The sequence below is a fragment of the Rhincodon typus genome, chromosome 6 (assembly GCF_021869965.1).
Source record: "Rhincodon typus isolate 14 chromosome 6, sRhiTyp1.1, whole genome shotgun sequence".
Classification (NCBI taxonomy): Eukaryota; Metazoa; Chordata; class Chondrichthyes; order Orectolobiformes; family Rhincodontidae; genus Rhincodon; species Rhincodon typus.
In genome coordinates, this window is record NC_063337.1 from 27,338,446 (window position 1) to 27,363,095 (window position 24,650).

The 24,650-nt window shown below is 41.4% G+C and overlaps 1 protein-coding gene across 1 annotated transcript in view; it reads left to right on the forward strand.

The window, feature by feature from the left end:
* Positions 1–24,650, forward strand: part of dclk1a (doublecortin-like kinase 1a) — a 318,233-nt gene that overhangs the window by 151,886 nt on the left and 141,697 nt on the right. The window contains exon 5 of the mRNA XM_048597930.1: positions 23,581–23,712. Coding sequence (XP_048453887.1) covers positions 23,581–23,712 — 132 coding nt within the window. The remainder of the gene's footprint in view (positions 1–23,580; positions 23,713–24,650) is intronic.

Sequence of the window (24,650 nt, forward strand, 5' to 3'; positions counted from 1 at the left end):
AACCCCCTTCCCCTCCCCCTTTTCTGATGAAGGGTCTAGGCCCGAAACATCAGCCTCTCTGCTCCTATGATGCTGCTTGGCCTGCTGTGTTCATCCAGCCCTGCACCTTGTTGTCTCTTCCTTCTGTTACAAACAATTTTTCTCTCTGTATCTGAAAGGAATGTGGTATGGCACACAAATCTACCATTATTATAACTTAATTGTATGGCCCAACCAAAACTGATTTTGAGTTCCCTATCTTCTGTAATACAATAATGTCAATTTCAAGAGCAAACTGTTTCTGGGCCAGAAAATACACATTCATATCAGTGAGAGCCAACAGTTTAACTTGATCAGGAAGTGGCCACTTGACCCTAGAATACATTCTGCCAAATGCTGGTAATGACAAATCCAAAGGGGGCATAGGTCATAAAGGAAATGGTCCTGATACAGACAACACCAGAACTGTGGTCTCAATGTAGCACAGTTCATTTTAGAGTCAGCACCATGATGGGAATGAGGGGGTATTCACAATGCATTTATCAATTCTGTTGTTGATCCCAGCACTGGCTCCAGGCCTGGATAATGTCATATATTTTGTTGACCATAATGCTGCACTACCCTACAAATACATCTTGGTAAGAGGAAATTAGAGATGCAAGAACTTCATCAGTAGGACACAACTTGACGATTGAAAGGCTTTACCACCTTGCCACTTGAAGAGTCATCGAGAAATGTATCTCTATTGAGCAATGATGCTATTGCTGCCATCTTCAATTCAAAAGTCCTTCCAGTGCCCTCTGTCAAGCTCTGTGAGCTGAACACAAGTCAAACATTATGAATACTATCCTGGCAGCAGTCACAATGCCTTCATTCAGTGACATTCAGGTGTGCTAACTCTCATTTCTCAAAACCAAAAGGTGGCTACTAGGTGACTAGGGATATCATGATCATATGACTTATGCTTCTGGTGTTCAACCCATGCATATTTACAGTGCCTACATACATTGTTGTTTTGTACATGTTGGAACCATCTGGGATGTCTTGGGTAGATTCACTGCCACCAGTCCTCCTAACTGATATCAGTATAATGGATAGAGGAATGACTAAACAACAGAAGACAGAAAGCTGGGAAAGTGAGGCCATTTTAGGATGGAAACCTGTAATTAATGTAGTACTTCAGAGGTAAGTGCTGGGGCCATAGCTATTTACAATATATATTGATGATTTTGATGAGGAAAGTACTGTACTATAAAAGTGCTGTAGCCAACTTTGTGGATGACACAAAAACAGCTGGAAAGGCAAGTGGTGAGGATGATAGAAAGTGTTTGCAGAGGGAGAGAGGCAGGTTAGATGAGTGGGGAAAAACTTAGCAGATGAAATATGATGTAGGAAAATGTGAGAGTATGCTTTTTGGCAGGAAGAATAGAGGAGTTGAATATTATTAAAATGGAGAACATCTGCAGAAGGATACAAAGCAGAGGGATTTGGGAGTTTTCATCCATTAATCACAAAAAACTAGCATCCAAGATCAGTGGTAATAGGGAGGCAATGTAATGTTGGCCTTTATTTCAAAGGGAATGGAGTATAAAAATAGGGCTGTTTTGCTAAGGCAATAGTCAGATCTCAGCTAGAATACTGCGAGTAGATTTGGGACGCTTATCTAAGGGAAGATACATTGGCATTGGAAGCCCAGAGAAGGTACACTAGACTGATACCAGGTAGGAAGAGATTGTCTTTAGAGGAGAAGTTAAGTAGATTGGGCCGGCACTTAATAGAATTTAGAAAAATGAGAGGTGACCGAATTGGAACATACAAGATTCTTGGGGTACTTGACAGAGTAGATGCAGATAAATAATTTCTCCTTTATGGGAGCGTTTAGGACCAGAGGCGATAATCTCAAAATAAACAGAAACCCATTTAACACAGGGCTGGAAAGGAATTTCCTGTCTCAGAAGTTGTGAATCTGTGACATTCCTTACTGCAGAGGATCAAATTTTTAATTAGGGTTATAGGGAAGAGGCAGAAAAGTGCAATTCAGAATTATCAAATTAGCCATGCAGAGCATACATGATGGGCTGAATGGCCTATGTCTGCTTCCACATCTTATGGTCTTAATGTGGGAAAGATGCCCACATGAACTTTTCAGCAGAAAATATGGTGAGTCTTAAACGATAAATAGGTTTTTACTGTATATAAATCAATAGCTGGTAACTTTAAATCTAAGGTACACTGACTCTTGTAAGATAGACAGGATCAATTTAAGATCAAGTATACATAACTACATTGGCTACAGGTTGTTAACATGAAGAACAATCATTGAAGCACTATCTGTTGAACAAATGCACACAGTTCTAGTTAACACTTCCCAGGAACAGTTCTTCATATGCTGATGCTTGGAGCTAATGGGATCAGTTGCACAGAAAATTATGGAAAAAAGTTAAGGGTGGGGAGGGCTCAGCAGAGGTTATTAAAGTTTCCAGAACAAATGGAACAGCGGCTCAGCGGTTAGCACTGTTGGCTCACAGTGCCAGGGACCTGTGTTTGATTCCACACTTGGGTGACATTCTCCCCATGTAAGTGTGGGCTTCCTCCAGGTGCTCCAGTTACTTCTCACAGGCCTACCGCCCAGTGGCTCTGACCTCCATAATTATGAAATGCTTTGAGAGGTTAGCCATGGCTCATATCAACTCTATCCTCCCAGCCTGCCTTGATCCCTTGCAATTTGCCTATCAGCACAACAGGCCCACAGCAGATGCAATCTCCCTACACTCATCCCTGGAACACCTGAATAATAAGGATAGCCACGTCAGACTTCTGCTTATTGACTACAGCTCAACCTTCAACACTATAATCCCAACCACACTAATCTCCAAACTCCGAGACCTAGGCATCTGCTCTGCCCTCTGCAACTGGATCTTTGATTTCCTCACCCACAGACCACAGTCAGTGAGCATAGGCACTAGCACTTCCTCCTCAACAACCCTCAGCACTGGCACCCCGCACGGCTGTGTGCTCAGCTGCTTACTGTACTCCCTGTACACTCATGCTGTGTGGCCAAATTTCGTCTGGACTCCATCTACAAGTTCGCTGACAATACTACCGTTGTAGCCCGGATATCAAACAATGAAGAGACAGAGTTAGAGATAGAGTATTTGGTGGCTTAGTGTAAAGATAATAATCTGTCCCTCAACATCAGCAAAACTAAAGAGCTGATTATCGATTTCCGGAAGCAAGATGGTGGCACGCCCCTATCTACATCAATGGAGCTGAAGTGGAGGTGGTCGAGAGCATCAAGTTCCTGGGAGTGACAGTCACCAACAATCTGTCCTGGACCACACAGAGTGATGCGACAGTCAAGAAGACACAACAATGCCCCTTCTTCCACAGGAGGCTAAGGAAATTTGGCATGTCCATGAGGACTCTCACCAACTTTTATAGATGCACCATAGAAAGCATTCTATCCGGATGCATCATGGCTTGGTGCGGCAACTGCTCTGCAGTAAGAAACTACAGAGAGTTGTGAACACAGTCCAGTAATCACACAAGCCAACCTTCCATGCATTGACTCATCAACACTTCTTGCTGCCTGGGAAAGGCAGCCAACATCATCAAAGCATCCCCTCCCACCCCAGTTATAATCTCTTCCAACCTTTTCCGTCGGGTAGAAGATACAAAATCTTAAACACATGTACCAACAGGTTCTTCCCTGCTGTTATTAGACGTCTGAATGGACCTCTCAAGTTGCAAATTTAATGTTGATCTTGCTTCTTGTGCACCTTCTTTCAACTGTGACTTTGTATTCCACACTCTGTTCTCTCACCCTATGACCTTTGTACAGTATGAACTGCCTGTACTGTATGCAAAACAAAACTTTTCACTGTACTTCGGTACATGTGATAATAATAAATCAAATCAAAACAAGTCAAATCAAATCAGTCCAAAGATGTGTGAGTTAGGTGGATTGGCCATGCTAAATTGCCCCAGTATCCAGGAGTGCAGGCTAGGTGAAGGCTAAACATAGGAAATGTAGGGTTACAGGGATAGGGTTGGGGGTGGTGGCTGGGTGGGATGCTCTTCGGAGGGTCTATGTGGACTTGATGGGCCAAATGGCCTGCTTTCACACTGCAGGGTTTCTGTGATTCTAAGTAATAGGACAGAATGTATGGAAAGGCTCAGAAATCTAACTTCAGAAGATAAGGGGACAACCATGAGAAGGGTTCAGTCAACGTAAGACTGTGAGTGTTGTACTTAAATGCACTCAGTATATGAAACAAGGTAAATGAGTTTACAGCGCAGATTGAAATTGACAGGTACAATTTTGTGGGTATCACAGAGTGCCTGCAAGGTGATCAGGGTTAGGAACTGAATAGCCAAGAATCCACATCCTATCAATATGACAGGTAGAAGGGCAGAGAAGGCGGGGTTGCCTGGTTAGAAAGAAATGAAATTAAATCAATGGCAAGATGTTGTATAGAGCCAGAAGGAGTAGAATCTGTGTGGGTAGGATTGAGGAAACACAAAGGAAAAAGACCCTGATGGGAGTTGCATATTGGCCTCCTAGCAGTAGTCAGGATGTGGAAAAGAAAATAAATCAGGAGATGGAAAAGGCATGTAACAAAGGCACTGTTACAATAATTGTGGAGGACTTCAACATGCAGGTGGACTGGAAAATCAAGTTGGCAGCAGATCCCAAGAAAAGTAATTTGTGGAATGTGAACAAGACTTTTTTGGAGCAGCTTGTGGTAGACCCTATTAGGGAAGAGGCAGTTCTGGATTTGGTGATATGCAATGAGGTAGACTTGATTAGGGAATATAACATGAAGGAACCCCTATTAGGCAGTGACCATAATATGATGGAATTCACCCTGCAGTTTGAGAGGGAGAAGATAGAATCAGATGTAACAGTATTAGAATTGAGTAAAGATAACTATAAAGACATGAAGACAAGCTGGTCAGAGTTGATTGAAAGGGGAGTCTAGCAGGGAAGTGGTGGAGCAGTAACAGCAGGAGTTTTGGCATAATTCAGGTGGCACAGCAGAAATACATCCTAAGGAAGAAGAAACATACTAAGGGGAGGGTGAGGCAACCATGGCTGACAAGGGAAGTCAGGGACAGCATACAAACATACAATGTAGTGAAGATTAGTGGGATGCCAGAGGATTGGGAAGCCTTTCAAAACCAGCAGAGGATAACTAAAAAAGCAATAACAGGGGAGAAGATGAAATTTAGAGTAAGCTAACTAGTAATAGGAAACGAGATTGCAAGAATGTTTTTAGATATCTAAAAGATAAGAGAGAGGCAAGAGTCGATATTGAACTGCTGGAAATTGAGACTGGAGAAGTAGCAATGGGGAACAAAGAAATCGCGGAGAAACTGAATCGGTACTTTGCACCAGTTTTCACAGTGGAAGTCACAGCAGCATACCAGAACTTAAGAGAATCAGGGGGCAAAGGTGAGTGTAGTGATCATCACAAAGGAGAAGGTGCTGGGGAAGCTGAAAGGTCTGAAGGTGGATAAGTGACCCAGACTAGATAGACTATACCCTAGAGATCTGAAAGAGGTAACTGAGGAGATTGTAGAGGCATTGGTGATGTTATGAACCAGATCAGGACGCCTCCCCTCCAACAAAGTATTGTGTAGCCTTGACAATAACTGAAATATTTATTTAAAGGCAACTATAAAGTGCTGTGTTCCAGATGTGATTCAGTTGGTCCACCACAAGGTTTTAATCAAAACATATTTTATTCTTACAACAGTTAAAATACAAAAAAAGAAGAATTGACATAACTTTACTCTATTGAAATACCTTAACAAGATAATGTATTATTTAAGCACTAATCATCAACCGTCCCAATATAAACAGCGTCCTATAAACACACTCTTAAAAAAAAGTCATGATTCTCATGTGCTGTCTCTCTCCAATCCTGAAGAAAGAAACAATCTGCTCCTTTTGATTTTTAAGAGAAAGCCTCCTTGTCTAAGACTTCATTCTAGTAGCCAGGAACTCAAGCTTTTAGCTCAGCAGCCTGCAGCAACTTTTAACTAGGGCCTTGGATAATGTTGTAGAATATAGACTCCCAAGAGTCCCAAGAGGTACATAATTCTTTGAAATTTGCATCACATATAGACAGGGTGGTTAAGAAGGCATCAGCACACTTGCCTTCATTGCTCAGACTTTTGAGTATAGGAGTTGGGACATTTTGTTGATGTTGATTAGGATGCTGGTGAGGCCTCTTCTGGAGTACTATGTCTGGTTTTGGTCTCCCTGTTATAGGAAGGATACTATTAAGCTGTAGAGGGCTCAGAAGAGATTTACCAGGATGTTGCCAGGAATGGAGGGTTTGAGTTATAAGGAGAGGCTGGATAGGCTGGGACTTCTTTCACTGGAGCGTAGGAGGTTAAGAAGTGACCTTACAGAGGTTTATAAAATCATGTGTGGTATACATAAGGCGAATGGCAGGTGTCTTTTCCCCAGGTTGGGGGATTTCAAGACTAAGAGGCATACTTTTAAGGCGAGAGGAGGAAACTTAAAAAAGAAAGATGTGAAGGGAAATTTTTTTACACAAAGAGTGGTTCATGTGTGGAATGAACTTCCACAGAAAATGTTAGCTGCGGGTACAGTTACAGCATTTAAAAGACATTTAGATAAGTACATGAATAAGAAGTCTTTGGAGGAATATGGGACAGGTCCAGGCAAGTGGGACCAGTTTAGTTTGGGATTATGGGCGACATGAACTAGTTGGACCAAAGGGTCTGTTTCCATGCTGTATGACTGTATGACTTTATAACTAACTGAAAGCAAAACTAACAGCCCTCCTGGGTCTGTGTGAGCCCTGACCCCACCCATTAATGATTCTTTAGCCTCATTTCAAAAAGAACACCGGGAGAACTCAAAAACTGTTTACCAACTGCCTGTCTGAAGGACACATTTTGGTACCACTGTTGCAACACCCCTCTGCAAGAGAAACAGCAGAGAACACCTCTCTTAAAGCCACAGTCTTGTCACAGTGGTGATTTTTCAGGAATCACCGGAGTCAGGGAGGGTCCCAGAGAACTGGAAAATGGCAAATGGAACACCCCTGTTTATGAAGGGAGGGATGCAGCAAACAGGAAACTATAGGCTGGTTAGCCTGAGCTCAGTTGTTGGTAAGATTTTAGTGTCTATTACTAAGGATGAGATCGTGGAGTATTTGGAAGTGCATGGTAAAATCGGGCTGAGTCAACACAGCTTCATCAAGGGGAGGTCATACCTGAGAAATCTGTTAGGATTCTTTGAGGAGGTAATGAGCAAGTTAGACAAAGGAAAGCCAATGGACGTGACCCTGTTTGGATTTCTAGAGGCCTTTGACAAGGTGCCACACAGGATGCTGCTAAATAAGATGAGAGCCCATGGTGTTAAGGGCAAGGTACTGGCATGGATAGAAGATTGACTGACTGGCAGAAGACAGAGAGTAGGGAAAAAGGTTATTTTTCAGGATAGCAACCTGTGACTAGTAGAGCTCCACTGTGGTTCGTTTTGGGACCACAACTATTCACGTTACACATTAACGACCTTGACGAAAGAACTGAGGGCATTGATGTTAAGTTTGCAGAAGATACAAAGTTAGGTAGAGGGTAATGTTGACAAAGTAAGAAGGCTGCAGAAGGACTTGGACAGGCCAGGAGAGTGGGCAAAGAAGTGGCAGATGGAATACAATTTGGGAAAGTGAGAGGTTATGCACTTTGGTGGAAGCCATAGACTATTTTCTACACAAAGTAAAACTCAAGAAATCTGAAGCACAAAGAGACTTGGGAGTCCTGCTTCAGGATTCTCTTAAGGTTAACATGTAGGTTCGGTTGGCAATGGGAAGGCAAATGCAATGTCAGCATTCATTTCACGAGGGCTACAGTACAATAGCAGAAATGAGACTGTATCAGGCTCTTGATCTGTATTCTCTGGCATTTAGAGGCATGAGGGGGTATCTGATTGAAACTTACAGAATAGTGAGAGGCCTGGATAGAATGAACATGGAAGAGATGTTACCACTAGTAGGAGAGACTAAGACTTGAATCAACAGCCTCAGAGTAAAGGATGACATTTTAGAACTGAGTTGATGAGGAATTTCTTCAGCCAGAGAGTGGTTAATTTGTGGAACTCATTGCTGCAGAGGTCTGTGGAGGCCAAGTCATTGAGTTTATTTGAGACAGTGATAGGTAGGCTCTGGGTTCTAGGGGATCCAGGGTTATCGGGAGAAGGCAGGAGAATTGGTTTGAGAAACATATCAACCACGATCGAATAGTGGGGCAGACTAGATGGACTGAATGGCCTAATTCAGCTCCTATATCCTATGGTTCTACGGTCTAATCTTACTGCTTTCAGGTACTAACTGCTTCATCAAACGGTTGCCTCAAGAAGTGGGATAGAGCAAGCACTCATAAACTGAAGCAGCAATTCCATGGCAGAAACATTCTGAAAGAGTCAGTAGGACTTGATGACTGATTTGTAGTAATATGCTGTGTGATGCACAACCTTGGCATCATGACAGGACAGCCCTTGCCAGAAGCTTGCAGGCAAAAATTTGTTGAAGAGAGAACCTTGTCAGCACCTTTCAGTCTCGACTGTATATGAAGAGCTAATCTGAGTGCAGTACCTGTAAACACAATTCCAATTCTCCAACAATCTCTTACCTCACCTCCTCTCTGTCACTGATCATCGCATGCCCACTTGGTCACAATTCAAAAATAAAAGCTAGCGTGAAGGAAACATTCCAAGCCAAATCTCTAAATGAAATAATGTCACATTGCATAGAAATATGAAGTCATCACCTTTGTGTTTTCCTCGATGTTCATTACACCTTTGCATGTTTGAGTTTTCCTACACTGTATATCCCAGTGGCTGCAGTGTGACTTGCTGCCTTTCAATGGGGGGAGATGAAGATGGCTGTATAAAGTGAGAGTTCTTTAGAAGGCCTGGCTGTAGACAGCACCATCTCAGCATGGACAGCAACAGTTAGAGCAACAGGAAGAGTGACCGCATTTAAAAGCTGTATGTTCGTCTTATGAGAGAAACAGCCTCATTACCCCTCTCCTGGCATGGAGTCCCAGTAATCTGAGTGATCTGCTGCTGTCAGATTGTTTTATTGTTGTGACAATCTGAAAGCCACTTCAAACACTGGCAACTGCAGGCGTGATGGCAGCAGTCTGATTAAATGCTTTGGGCTGAACTTTAATGTGAAAGCTAAGGTTTGTGAGATGGTATAAACTGTCTCTTTTATCTCAGAATATAAATGGAAGGGAGGAGTGTAACCTTCAATGACATCTGCCCAGAGACTAGCCTACGTGACCTCTTCCAAAATATGACCATGTGATCTGCTTGCTATGCAAAAGCAGAAACTCAAATCAGAACCTACTGAAAATAAGATGGAAATTCTAACATCTGGATACAAATAAGGAGGCAGCTGGCCAAGTTGTACGTAGAACTTCAGCAGCAGACAATGGCATATAGGGAAGGTAACTTACAATGGATGCTACTACACTATGCAGACAGAAAGTACTGTTTTAGGGTTAGCCACTGACTATTGTGCTGGTGAGGTTGGATTCCATGTTCGAGGAAACAAAACTCATGGAGAGTTGAAGACCAAGGGGTTTCCAGAAGACATCATACTATTGGATTTTATTGGATCAATTATAATTGACTCAGGTAAAATTTGTTTAAAAGCACAGAGAAAGTTTCATCCCGCAGGGACAGAGAGAAAAAATCCTGTTAAAGCTGGCAGGAGTTTGGACTGTAGAGACAAGACTACATTTCTACTGAAAGTATTATGCAATTTATAAACATGGTGTGGGTTTTTCAGTTGTTAAGGAATTGATGTGGAGTATATTTTCTGTACTTTAGAGTATTTGTTGCCAATACTAAGAGATGACTTGTCGATGTTGATTTTATTTTATTGTCAGAGTAAACGTCTTATAGCATGAAACCTTATTGTGAAATTCTTTTGCCTTTGTCACTGGGAAATTTATATTACTTTCTAAAAGTCATCAGCCTCTATAGAAGTCATAAAAACTTTGACTGCAGCATTCAGACTTTTAATGGAAACAATTTGATCTGCTTCAGAATCTGATGCAGGGACTCCAGCATGCGTGGGTGTACAATTGTATTACTGGAATTGACCAGCATTGCTTTTTCTGGCACTGTTTTCTGGAAGAGCTCCCAAAACAGCGTGGATTCTGTCGTGCATATCAATCAACTGCCTTCTGTGGCATGCCCAATAAACTCCTCATGTGAGCCCTCAGAACTTGGGTATGGCTTTTCCATCTGGATAGGCAGTACCTGTGCTATCCCTGCCCCTCGAACTGGTCACAACACCTTTTCCCTGATGCCTCACAATGTGTGGCACTGCCTCCATAGTCAGAACATCTTTCCTCAGATAAGGAGACTAAAACTGCACTCAGTACTCCAGCTATGGTCTCACCGAGGCCCTGTACAATTGCTGCAAGACAAGGCTGAAGAATCTGCATCAACTTTCAGCCAATTGATCCAGTACTGAATGGATGTTTTATCTTTGCTTCCTGTTGATGACCCATAGATGCCAGTTTTCAGCCAATTCAATTCTCTCCATTTGATACAAAGAAATAGCTGAAGGCACTGGATACTGCAAAGGCTGTGGGCCCTGACACCGTTCCAGCAATAGTTCTGCCAGGGCCACTCAGCTCCTGACCTCATTGAAGCCTTCGTAGAAACATAGTCAAAAAGAGCTGTACTGAAGAGTTCACCACCACCTTCTCTAGGGCAATTCAGGATGAGCAATAAATATTGCCTAGTCAGCAATGTTCATGCCTTATGAATGAATTTGAAAAAAATTAGGGAGGTCATAGTGACTACCTTGACATCAAGGCCATATTTCAGCAAATGTGGTATTAAGGAGCCCTTGCAAAACTGAAGTCAGTAGAAATTGGGGGACAACTCTCTGCTAGTTAATGTCACACCTGTCACAAAGGAGGAGGTTGTTGGAGGGCACTCATCTCAATCCCACTGACATTTCTGTAGGAGTTCCTAAGGGCAGTGTCCAAGACTCAAGCATCTTCAGCTGCATCATTAATGACCTTCCCTCCACCATAAGGCCAGAGATGGGGATGTTCGCTAATGCTTGCAAAACATTCCATAAATCCATAAGAAATAGGAACAGGACTCGGCCGTTCGATCCCTCAAATCTGTTCCACCATTCCATAGGATCAGTGCTGATCATATATTTCTCATGCCCACTTTCCTGCATTTTCCTCATAACCCTTAATTCCCCTTGGACCAAGAATCTATCTATCAGAGCCTTAAATATACATAAGGACTCTGTCCCACAGCTCTCTGTGGTAAGGAGTTCCAAAGACTCGCAACTCTCTGAGAGAAGAAATTCTTCCTCATCTCAGTCTTAAATTAGTGCCCTTTATTTCTGAGACTCTGTCCTCTGGTCCTAAACATCCCCTATCAGCATTTACCCTGTCAAGCCCCTTAAGCACCATTCACCAATGTCTAGATGTATCAAGACCTGGATGATGTTCTGGTGTGGCCTAATCAGAGGCAAACGGCATATGCATCACACAAGTGTCAGGTAACGATCATTTTAACAGGAGGAAATCTAACCATCTCCTCTCATGTTCAATATCAAAATAAATTCTGAATCTCCCAATACTAACATCCTGGATGTTACCATTGACCGAAATCTGAACTGGACCAGTTCTGTAAATACTGTGGCTACAAGAGCAGGTCAGAGTCTGGGAATAAATTGTATAAGAAACTAATTCACAGTTGGAGTATTCATACCGGTTCTAGGCACCACACTTTAGAAAGGAGGTGAGGACGTTGAATAAAGTGTAGAGAAGATTTGTGAGAATGGTTCCAGGCATGAGGAATTAGAGTCAGAGAATCCCTGCAGTGTGGAAACAGGCCATTTAGCCCATCAAGTCCACACCAACCCTCTGAAGAGCATTCCACGCAAACCCAGCCCCCTACCCTATCCCGGTAGCCCTGCATTTACCATGGCCAAACCATCCAGACTGCATATCTTTGGACTGTGAGAGGTAACTGGAGCATCTGACAGAAACCCATGCACACGCTGGGAGAATATACAAACTTTACACAGACAGTCACCCAAGGCTGGTTTCAAACCTGAGTCTCTGGTCTATGAGGCAGCAGTGCTAACCACTAAGCCTCATGCTGCCCAATTACGATAATGGATTGTAGAAATTGGGACTGTTTTCCTTGGTGAAAAGAAGACCGATAGGATATTTGACAGAGTATTCAAAATCATGAGACGTCTGGACAGAATAGGTGGGGAGGATCTGTTCCCAGTTATAAAGGAATCAAGAAAGAGACAGCTCGGTTTTAAAATAATTGATAAAAGAAGCAAACTGACATGAGGAAAACCTTCCACATACAGTGTGTGGTTGAGGTTTAGAATGCAATGCCAGAGAGTGTTGAGAAGGCAAGTTCAATTGAGACATGAATTCAATTTAGAAGAGAATTAGGGTATTACCTGAAAAGGAAGAATGTGCAAGGTGTTGGGAGAAGGCCAGGGAATAACACTAAGAGATTTGCTCATTCAGAGACCCAGTACAGGCATGATGACCCAAATGACCTGTGCTGTAATAGTTCTGTTATTCTGTAAATTTGAATTCTGCAGCAAATAATTCACATCTTGAGACACCAGAGCTTGTCCACCACAAGCCAGGAGTGTGATGAAATACTGTTCACTTGCCTGAATGGCTGCAGCTCCAACAGCAATTGAGAAGCTCAACACCACCCAGCACAAGGCTGCTCTTTTTTGATTGGTACCTCATCCTCCACCTTCACCACTTACTCCCTCTGCTGCTGCTGCGCAGTGATGGCAGCATGTAATATTTACAAGATGCTCGACAACAACTCACCTTGGCTTCTTCAACAGCAGCTTCCAAACTCTAGAGCTCTGTCAGCTAGAAAGATAAAAGCAGTAGATGCAAGGGATACCACAACCTGCAAGTTCCTTTATTTTCCCCCAAAATATAATTTGTATATAAAATTTTAAAAAATATTTTACCCAAATTACAGAAGTTGTATTGGAACTAATCTTGTCTCCGTATGTCATGGTCTACTCAATATGATTGCAACATTCAATATTTACAGTACACTCTATTTCAGACATGCATCCCCTCAAGACAAAACATTACTGTAAGTTAATTTAAATCAACTTTGCTATATATACTATATTTTACTCTGAGGTGCTACAGCCACCAGCAAGATCCCCTCCAAGCCACATACCACCCTGACTTTGAACAATGTCACCAATCCTTAGCTGGGTCAACATCATGGAACTGCCTTTCTTTCAGCACTGTATGTGTACCTTCACCATGTGGACTGCACTGGTTCAACATGGCAGCTCGCCACCACTTTCTCAAGGGTAGTTAGGGATGGGCAATAAATGCTAGTCTGGCCAGCGACACCCACGTCTTATGAAAGAAGGAAAAGTAAGCACTTGCATATCTCTTTAGCCTATTAGATTGAAGAATTGCTTATGAGCAGCACGTTTGAATCAGAGAGCATAAATTACAGTAGTGAATTCAGTGTTTAATCAGGTAGGAAAGTAATCTCAATTTATAGACTATATATTTAACAGCTAATTTTCAATGCCAGGGAGGTTGCTTGATAATAATCAAGACTAGTCATGCAGTTAAAGGGTACCATAAAAAATTCTACTTTTTTTTTGCCAAACATAAGATCAAGCCCATATAGAAACTTCATGCCATTTAATATACTTCAGTGGTGAACCAAATGCTGAGATGTTGCTTTCATGTCACTTTTCAATGAAAAGGACATCTCATCAGTAACTTCACATTTCGGGATTAAAATATACAGTTACAGGAAGTTGCTACCCAATTTGCACATGCGAGTGTTGTTAATCTCATTGTTACTTTTACAGCTTTATAAATAGTTTTTTTAAATAGATGGTTACTATTTGCTTTAGTTTTTTTTTTCAGATTTATTGGTGCTTATCAAACCCAGAAGTGATTTGAGGGTCTTGTGATTCTTGTATCCATATCCTGTAGATTCTTATATAAGATACTTATACCTTGCTAGAAGGATAATCGTTCCATAACTCTACATTTCCACAAAGCTCATAGGACATGATCAGGGCAGCATCTGTGCTGGATGCCTCTTAACCTTACGCTAACCAGAGTTCAAGATATTGTGTGGAGGTGTGCGGAGCACTTCTATACTGTATGGTGACCCTCAAAATGTCTGTGCTTCTCCTTGGGCTGGTAGTTGGGGGGAATATTTTCTTATTAAAGGTGCTGTACAAATGCAAGTTATTGTTTAATTTGCAAGGTTCAAAATTTACTTGCATGCCAAGACTGGAACGAAAGTCTAATGTTACAGTTTACTTCAGCAGGTCTCACAGCATTTTAAGTTGAATAGGATTCTGCTTTGGAACTTAAACCTAAAGGCCGTTTCTCCCACCACATACACAAGCAGACCTGTTGAGTTTTTCCAGCACTTTCTGTTTTTATTTCAGTTTTCCGGGCTCTGCCGTAGTATTAAAGGGAATGTTGGATGTATGCAGCCTGTTATTCCCTATGCAGTACACACCAGATTACTACATGGCCGTAAACCTATTCAGGGAATGGCACTGCCATCTTCCCTGCCCATCCACTGAAGCAAATAGCTTCACTACATAAAACTCCACACAACTTCTATCCTCAGCTGAAATTTTGTGCTCTTGTCTCTATTATCTCAGGTCGATCCAGATTGCTCACACACTTGCTGTCCTGTGCGACCTGGAGCAATTTATAGTTCATCGCAATGTCTGTGTAATTCCATCTCCATAGTATCGTGCCTCTTTGCTCCTGCCTAAGCCTGTCTTAAACTGAAACCCTTATGCATTGTCTCCTGGCCAGCCTTGCATTCTCAATCTTTCATAAATTTCATCTTATTCGAAACTCTGATAACCATATGGCACTGCAAATTAAATTCTGCTAGCCCATTTCCTTTGTCCTTGCTGACATATGTATCATAGAGTTGCCACATATAAATCACATGGCAATACCATGCACAAGTGTATTTCTTCAGACAGCTCCTTTTTGATTAAAACAACAAAGAATTTGTATTCACTGTCATTTTCAGTTACATAATATTGATGGTCAACAGAAAAATTACCATTCATTAACTGTACATTGATACTTGTCTGTGCCACTTTCATCAGTCTCTGAACATATATTCCATCCATAACCTCTGAAGCATTCAAATCTTTTTTGACATGCAGAAGAGTTCCTGGTGTCAGTTTATCGGTTATCTCTTTATTCCTAGGGAAATCTTCCTGCCATGGGGAGGATTGTTCCCATGGTGAATGCTTGATCAAAGCAAGATGCTTGTCTTTCCAATTTGATGACCCTGCTAGGTTGATCCTTTTAGAGAGAGAGATGAGCTATTGTTAGTTTTTATAATTTTAATGAAAGATGCTTCTTGTTCTTTACCTAAATACCACCACGCATTCTTAGCTTTCTTAATGGTACATACTCTGATGACAAATTAAGCGAGAACTTTGCTAAGTAGTTCATGAATTCAACAAATCGTTGCATTTCATATATTTTGATCACTACATCTGTGCTCCAACTCTGGCCTTGTCAGGGTCTGGACAAAGTCCATTTACTATCAATATGATGGACTTTACTTCAGGCATCTTCAATTGAGGATTTTTCTTCCTGTTCTGTTCTTTTGTTCTTATCACATTTTTCTACAGTTGTTCTCTGAAGACAGCCAGTTCTGCTTTCACTTGCTGGCTTTCGTGTTCAACTGCCAGCTCCTGAAGGAATGAATTCTTGACCTTATCTTTTCCTCCATTTTTAAGGACCCCATGGGTAAATGAGTCACCAGATCCTCTACCTTGTCTTTCAGGCTGTCCTTAAAGTCAGCTAGAACTCTCCTCAGCAAAACCAGAGTTAGTTTCAGACTCCAGTCTATTTTCAGATCATGTTCACCAGGAAGGAGTTGTTGTCAGCGTAGAGATAATGTCACTGAACTACTAATCCAGAAGGTCAGACTATTGTTCTAGGGGGCGTGAGTTCGAATCCCACCGTGACAGATGGCAAAATTTGAATTCAGTAAAAATCTAGCTTAATCATAGGATCCCTACAGTGTGGAAGCAGGCCATTCAGCCCATCAAGGCATAGCCTCAAGATTAGAGGGAGCAGATTTAGGACTGAATTGAGAAGGAACTTCTTCACCCAGAGGGTTGTTAATCTATGGAATTCCTTGCCCAGTGATGTAGTTGACGCTACTTCGGTAAACGTTTCTTAAAAAAAGGTAGTTTTTTTTGAACAATAAAGGAATTAAGGGATACGGTGAGAACGCGGGTAAGTGGATCTGAGTCCATGAAAAGATCAGCCATGATCTTATTGAATGGCGGAGCAGGCTCGAAGGGCCAGACGGCCTACTCCTGCTCCTAGTTCTTATGTTCTTATGTTCTTATCAAGTCCATACCAACCCTCCCACCCAGACCCACCTCCCTACCCTATAACTCTTCATTTCCCATGGCTAATCCATCTAGCCTGCACATCCCTATACACTATGGGCAATTTAGCATGGCCAATCGACCTAACCCGCACATTGTTGGACTGTGGGAGGAAACCGGAGCACCCAGAGGAAACTCACATAGGTACAGGGAGAATGTGCAAACTCCACACAACCAGTTAGCCGGGGGTAGAATCAAACTGGGTGTGGGGCAACAGTGCTAACCACTGAGCCATCTTGCTGCCCTGCATGGCAGGATAGTCATGTAACCACTTTTTATTATTGTAAAAATCCATCTGGTTCACTAATGTCTTTTAGGAAAGAAAATCTGCCATCCTTATCTGGTCTGGCTCCCATGTGATTCAAGGCCCACAAAATCTGGTTGACTCTTAACAGGTATCTGGTAACTAAGGACAGGTAATAAATGCTGACCTGACCTGTAGTGTCACATTCCATAAAAATATCTTTAAAAATGACATTTAAGATCTTTGCAATCTTCCATCATCTATTGAGTCATTTAATAGCCTGTGAAACACTGCAGATCACTTCTGGCATGTGTAGCTTGGCCGCTTCCAAGCTTCAGACTTGCTTCTGCTGAGTCTATTTGCATAATGTCTACTGAAACTCCAGCTGTTCATTCTTCACATTACATTGGGCTCACCGCTTTATTTGTTTTCTTCAGTTGAGGATCAATCCATTATAACATGGTCAAATTTAGCATTCAGATTGAGAGGGAGGAACTTCCATACTGTAGGGATCTTATGATTAGGCTAGATTTATTTTGAATTTAAATTTCACCATCTGTTATGATGGGATTTGAACTCATGCCCCTAGAACAATAGCCTGAAGTTCTGGATTAGTAGTTCAGTAACATTGTCTCTTCATTGCCAACTTTTCCTCCCTGGTGAATATCATCTGAAAGTAGACTGGAGCCTAAAACTAACTTGGAAGTAACTGTGCTAAGCTTAAATAAGGATAATTACAAGGGAATGCAGGCTGAGTTGGCTGGAGTGGACTGCTTTACAAGGAAAGATGTTTGAGGAACAATGGCAAACATTTAAGATGATAGTTCATGGCTCACGGCAAAGACATATTCCAGTGAGGAAGATGAATACTAGGAATGGAATACACCAACCATGGTTAATGGTAGAACAGACTCATTCCTGCGATGGCAGGACTAATGTATGAAGAGAGATTGGATCAGGTAGGACTATATTCATTGGAGTTTAGAAGAATGAAAGGGTATCTCAAAAAAACCTATAAAATTCTGACAGGACTAGACAGGGTAAACGCAGGATGGATGTTATGAAGACTAGGGAGCCCAGAACCCAGTGTCATTGTCTAAGGATCCAGCATAGGCCACTTAGTACTGAGAAGAGGGAAAATTCACTAGAGAGTAGAATTTACTGCCAAGAACTGCGATTGAGGCTGAAACATTGAATGTTTTCAAGGAGAAGATATATAGTTATTAGGGCAAAAGGGGTCCAAGAGTATGGGGCAAAAGGCTGAATGGCCTACTCCCGTTCATATTTTCTATGTTTCGATGTTTAACGAGGGGGGTTAACAATAGCATCAAAGTGAAAGAAGAAGCATACAATGTGGCAAAGATTAGTGTTAAGCCAGAGGATTGGGAAAGTTTTAAAAAACCAACAAAAGCTGGCCAAAGAATAAGAGTGAGAAAATAAACATTGAGGGTAAACTTCCAAGTAATATCAAGACAAACAGCAAGAGCTGATTTAAATATATAAAAAAGAGAGAAGCCAAAGAATGAGACTGGGATGATCATAACGGGGAACCAGGAAATGGCAGAGGAGTTGAATAAATACTACGAATCAATCTTCACAGTTGAAGACACCTGTAGCAATCCAAAATTACTGAACAATCAAGGGCCAAAAGGAGGAGAGGAAATAAATATTATACAGAAGTTTATTAAATCATGAGGAGCATAGATAAGGTGATTGGCAATGTCTTTTCCCCAAAATAGGGGAGTCCAAAACTAGACAGCATAGGTTTAAGGTGAGAGGGGGAAGATTTAAAAAGGACCTGAGGGACAACTTTTTCACATAAAGTGTGGAATATGTAGGGAACGAGCTGCCAGAGGAAGTGGTAGAGGTGAGTACAATTACAGCATTTAAAGACATTTGGTCAGGTACCTGGATTGGGAGGGTTTAGAGGGATTTGGGCCAAATGCAGGCAAATGGGAATAGTTCAGTTTAGCAAACTTGGTTGGCAGGGACAAGTTGGGCTGAAGGGTCTGTTTCCATGCTGCGTGACTCTATGACTCAATGACTCTGTGTATCACTAGATAAAAAGTGCTATGGAAACTAATGGGGCTAATACCAGAGATTTGGAAAATTGCCAATATAACACCTTTATTTAAAAAGGGAAGAAAACAGAAAAACTGATAATTCTAGGCCAGTTAGCATCACATTTCTTCTGGAAATTGTTGGAGTCTGTCATAAAAGATATAATAGCAGAATATTTAGATATACATAGTATAATCCAGCAGAGTTGACATGGTTGCATGAATGGGAAATCATGCCTGACAAATTTACTAGATAAAAGGAAGTAGTGGAGGCAATATATTTTGAAATCCAGAAGACATTTGATAAGATACAAAACATTGGGCTACTTAATAAGATAAGAGCCCTTGGTGTTGGAGGTAGTATATTAACATGGATAGAGAATTGGCCAACAAATATAAGACAGAGATAACAAGGTGTAGAGCTGGATGAACACAGCAGGCCAAGCAGCATCAGAGGAGCAGGAAAGCTGACGTTTTGGGTCTAGACCCTTCTTCAGAAATGGGGGAGGGGAAGGGGATTCTGAAATAAATCGGGAGAGAGGGGGAGGCAGATAGAAGATGGATAAAGGAGAAGATAGGTGGAGAGGAGACAGACAGGTCAAACAGACAGCTGTTCCCGTTGTGGCCTCCTCTACATCGGGGAAACGAAGCGGAGGCTTGGGGACCGCTTTGTGGAACACCTACGCTCGTTTCGCAACAAACAACTGCACCTCCCAGTCGCGAACCATTTCAACTCCCCCTCCCACTCCTTGAATGACATGTCCATCCTGGGCATCCTGCAGTGCCACAACGATGCTACCCGAAGGTTGCAGTAACAGCATCTCATATTCCGCTTTGAAACCCTGCAGCCCAATGGTATCAATGTGGACTTCACAAGCTTCAAAATCTCCCCTCCCCCGACCGCATCCCAAAACCAGCCCAGCTCGTCCTGGCCTCCCTAACCACTCCTCCCACCTCAAGCCCCACCCCCATTCCCTACCTACTAGCCTCATCCCGCCTCCTTGACCTGTCTGTCCTCCTTGGACTGACCTATCCCCTCTCTAACTCCCCACCTACACGCACCTTTACTGGCTTCAACCCCGCGTCTTTGACCTGTCTGTCTCTTCTCTACCTATCTTCTCCTTTATCCATCTTCTATCTGCCTCCTCCTCTCTCCCTATTTATTTCAGAATCCCCTTCCCCTCCCCCATTTCTGAAGAAGGGTCTAGGCCCGAAACGTCAGCTTTCCTGCTCCTCTGATGCTGCTGGGCCTGCTGTGTTCATCCAGTTCTACACCTTGTTATCTCAGATTCTCCAGCATTGGCAGTTCCTACTATCTCTGTAACAAATATAAGACAGAGTTGGGATAAGGGGTGCAATTTTTTGTAAGACCCTATAACAAGCAGTGGGCCTCATGGATCAGCACTGGCGCTAAAATTATTTAAAATCTATATTAATTACTTGGGTGAGGAAAGTTAATGTACAGTACCAAAGTTTGCAGATGATACAAAAATATGTGAGAAGGCAAGTGGTGAGAATGTCGCAATGAGTTTTCAGACGAATATGAGCAGGCCAAGTAAGTGAGAAAAAATTTGGCAGACAGAATATAATGTAAGAAGGTGTGAGATTATGCACTTTAGCGGGAAGAGTGGAGGAATTCAATATTACTTAAATAGAGAAAGACTCCGGAAAGCTGCAGCACAGAGGAATTTGGGAGTCCTCATCCATGAATCATTCAAGTTCAGTGAGAAGGTAAATGGAATGTTGATTTTATTTTGAAAGGAATGGAGATTTTGCTGGAATATTGTAGATAATTTTAGGTTTTATATCTAGGGGCAGGTATGTTGATATTGGAGGCAATCCAGAGAAGGTTAGCTAAGCTCATATGAGGAATGGTTCTTATGTCTTATGAGGAGAGGTTGAGTACATTGGACACCTACTAATTGGAATTTAGAAGAATCAGAAGCAACCTTATTGAAATATAAATGATTCTTAGAGGAGTGACGGGGTAGATGCTTCAAGGTTGTTTCCCCTTTTGGGAGAATCTAGGACCAGAGCAGATAGTCGCAGAATAAGGGATCATAAATTTAAAATACCAATGAGGAGAAATTTTTTTCTCTCAGAAGGTAGTGAACCTATCTTTATCGCAGAGAGTTGTTGAGCTGGGCCATCAAGTATATTAAAACTGAGATAGAAAGATTCTTAATCCGTAAGGGATTCTGGGGTTCTGGGGAAAAGACACAAATGTGGAATTGAGGATTATCAGATTGGCCACGATCTCATTGAATAACAGAGAGATTTGATGGGCTGAATGGCCTTCACTTCCCAATGGTCTAATGGAAAGGAGTCTTACCCCTGCATGCCCTGAATTAAAATTGTGTCTTATATCAAATGTCTCTGAGTCTGGTTTACTCCATTTTCCCATGCTGATTGAATGATTGTTAATCAGACACAGCCCTCCCTATTTTTGGAACCTCATCCTAAATTCTCTGTATGAAACATTTCTTCTCACATAATGCAGTTTCAAACGGCATTGTACAGATTTGCTTTGATTTCCATGTTATTAGACAGTGTCATTGCCTCCTGCCTCTCTAGCCGCCATGGGTGACTTCATTGAAAGCATTGAAGAATCCCCTTCACCAGCTGTGTTGTCACTGTGTTTAAATATGCAGCACAGCAGTGTTTTAAACACGGGGACTTTATTGAAGTGAAGTTTTAAGATGTCTGCTGACAATGTGGGTCATGGTAAAGGACACATGACTGCTGCATGCTAAATCAGGCACTGTGCATAATTGTGTTTTTATCCAAAAATTCCTCATTTTATACATAAAACGAAAAAAATGCATATATTATCATGTATATTTTTAGTTAACCAAGTAACCAACTACATACATTACTGTTCTCACGTCTTAGCAATTCATTATTTCCATCAGTTTCTGCATATGTATTGCGCACGCAGTACATAAATTGTGCTGGTCTCTTAATGGTAAGTGTGCATTTTGTCATTGGCTGTTCAATTGCATGTTCTTTTGCGAGCAATTGTCGTTCCTGTGTTATTTGTGGTTGTTGTTCTATTTCTGTTGTTGGATTGCTGTGGACTTACTCTCTTCTTTTGCACATTGTCTTCCACAATGTTTACATTCAGCTCTTTGTCCGTGATTGTTCCATGCTGTGAGCCTGGTATATCTATCAGCATTACACAAGACCTGTTTTTCTTTTGCCATGAATATGCTCTAGCTGTTGATTCACAACTGCAGTTCTTGTGCACAGGTCAATTGCTCTCCTGAATGTCAGCGTGTCTTCTGAGGAGAGATTGAGCAGTTTATGCCTACGTTCGCTAGAGGCTAGAAGAATGAGAGGAGATCTAATTCAGTTATATAAGATGGTAAAGAGGATTGACAAAGTAGATAAAGATTCAACCCTTCCCCTTGTGAGGCAATCTAGAATGAGGGGTCATAGTTTTAGACTAAGGGGCGGCAGTTTTAAAACAGAGAAGTAGAGGAATTACTTCATTCAAAGGATTGTGAATCTGTAGAATTCACTACCTGACAGTGTGGTGGGCACCAGGACACTGACTAAATTTAAGGAGGAGATAAAAAGATTTTCAACTAGGAATGGGTTAGAGGATTATGGATAGTGGGCAAGAGTGGAGATGAGGCTAAGTTAAGATCACCATGATTGTTCTAAATGGTAGAGCAGGCTTAAGGGGCTGAACTTAAGTTTTCTCTCATTAGGTACGATTTCACTTTGGATCCATATGCCCAATACAATCCTGTCTCTAATTAGCTCATTCTTTAATTGTGTAAATGCACAAGTTTCTGCAAGCAGAGTCAATGATGACACATTTTGATTAATGGACTCTTTCACTTTGTTCACTAGTTTTGAATAGATACCATTCATATGTAGCATTCACTTGGAACTCTAAGGGTATCTTCAAAATTTTAAAAATTACTGCTTTGTATTTTTTCTGCTCTACAGTGCAATTCAGGGTGGAATATATTTTGAAAAAGTCTCTTCCCAACAGCAATAAAAGTATAGCAACTCGTGTTCATTCTGGTTTGCTCAACAAATCTGTGGATATCTCATAATTCTGCCTTGTTTATGGAAGAATTCATAGCTTTTTTTTTCATAACTCCAGTAATTAGAACAGGTGATGGTAGGGGAAAAGCTGCAGCCATTTTCTCCCGAGCAGTATTTTCACAATGACCTTTGTTTTATTTTCTTTCTCAGCGGCAGCTCACAGCTCTGCTGCTGTGCATTTTGTTTGAGCTCGGGACATTCACCACTTCTGACACAATGTTTTGAGTGTACAACACAGCAGTGTGATCGACACGAAGACTTTATTGAAGCTTAAGATGTCAGCCTCCAGTGTGTGTGCCTCTTGAAAGGGGTCACATGTCAACAGCAAACTAGAACAGACATTTGTAGAGATTGTATTTGAATCCAAAAACCTGCATCATGCTGTTTGAAGTAGTATTATGTAAACAAGTCTTTCCCTCATAATACCTTTATTGCTTCCTTCCTGCTATGAAAAGTGTGCTACAAATTTAATCCTCAACCATGCTTTTCTGTTCAGCCATTCATTTCATTCTGTATTCTTGTTTCCTTTACATTTATATTGTCCATTATAATGGTATTGTTGATTCATTCTCCAATTGTGAATTGTTCTCTACAGCTTTCTGAAATATCATGAATTATGAAAATGTACATTGTTGTTAAGGTATATTTTAAGTTCCAGAAGCAAAACATAATTTTGATTATGTAACTTTCTAAGAAAGCTTCCTTTCTTTTGCACCCACAGAATGTCGAGTTGTTAAGTCCACTTCATACACTAAAGTTCCTGGTGCAGGTGGTGGTGCTACAGCACGAAACATTACCACCAAGACCCCTGGGCCTTCCCGACGTAGCAAGTCCCCAGCTTCTACTGGCTCAGGTAATGAAGGGGATATTACCATTTTACATTATATTATTGTTCTTGATATCTCATTTCTGAAATCAAATCAACGCTTCCACAAATACAATTAAGTAAGAAATTGCATTTTAATAAGATGAACGTAGAATGTACGAATGGGAGAAAAGTGTCTTGGTTCAGCAAACTGCACCATTTTTTGAGTAATGCCTACTCACCTTCTTGTATTCTCACTGTGTCTCCAAGATAGTACATTTTGATGGTAAACTATGAGAGCAGAACTCATTTGCTTATTAATTATTATTTGAATCTCATAATTTGATTACAGATTTGAAATTGCTTCCTTTTTACTCATACAGACTTCAGTTTGACTATGCAAAACCATTTTAGTGCTTTCGTCCTATAACTTGAGAATCATTTGCCTTTCAAATTTCTATGTCACTCTTTCAGCATTTCAATCTTTCAGTTTCCCCCATCTCTCTGGCATCCTACATTTTCTCTTGCTGCTATCTATATTTTCTCTTGCTCCTATCTATGTTTTCTTGTTTATGACTCTTTTACACCCACTTTCCCTTTCTATAAGTTGTTTCTTTGTCTCCTTCCTCCTGCTTGGTGACCATAAGGATAGAATAATGCCCTTGACTATCAGTTATTCTGCTTTTCCTATGATTTCTTCACCCTTTGCAAACTTATCATTATTTGAAAGATCATGAAAAGTGTAAGAATGGGTACTGGCCTGTAGCTGATGACATCATTGTGTATTTGGGTGAAAAATGACTATTACGAGGGAGCATAATTTTAAGGTGATTGGAGGAAGGTATACGGGAGATGTCAGAGGTAGGTTCTTTACACAGAGAGTGGTACGTGCGTGGAATGCACTGCCAGCAGTGGTAGTGGAGTCAGGTACATTAGGGACCTTCAAGTGGCTCTTGGCTGGGCACGTGGAGGATAGTAAAATGTGG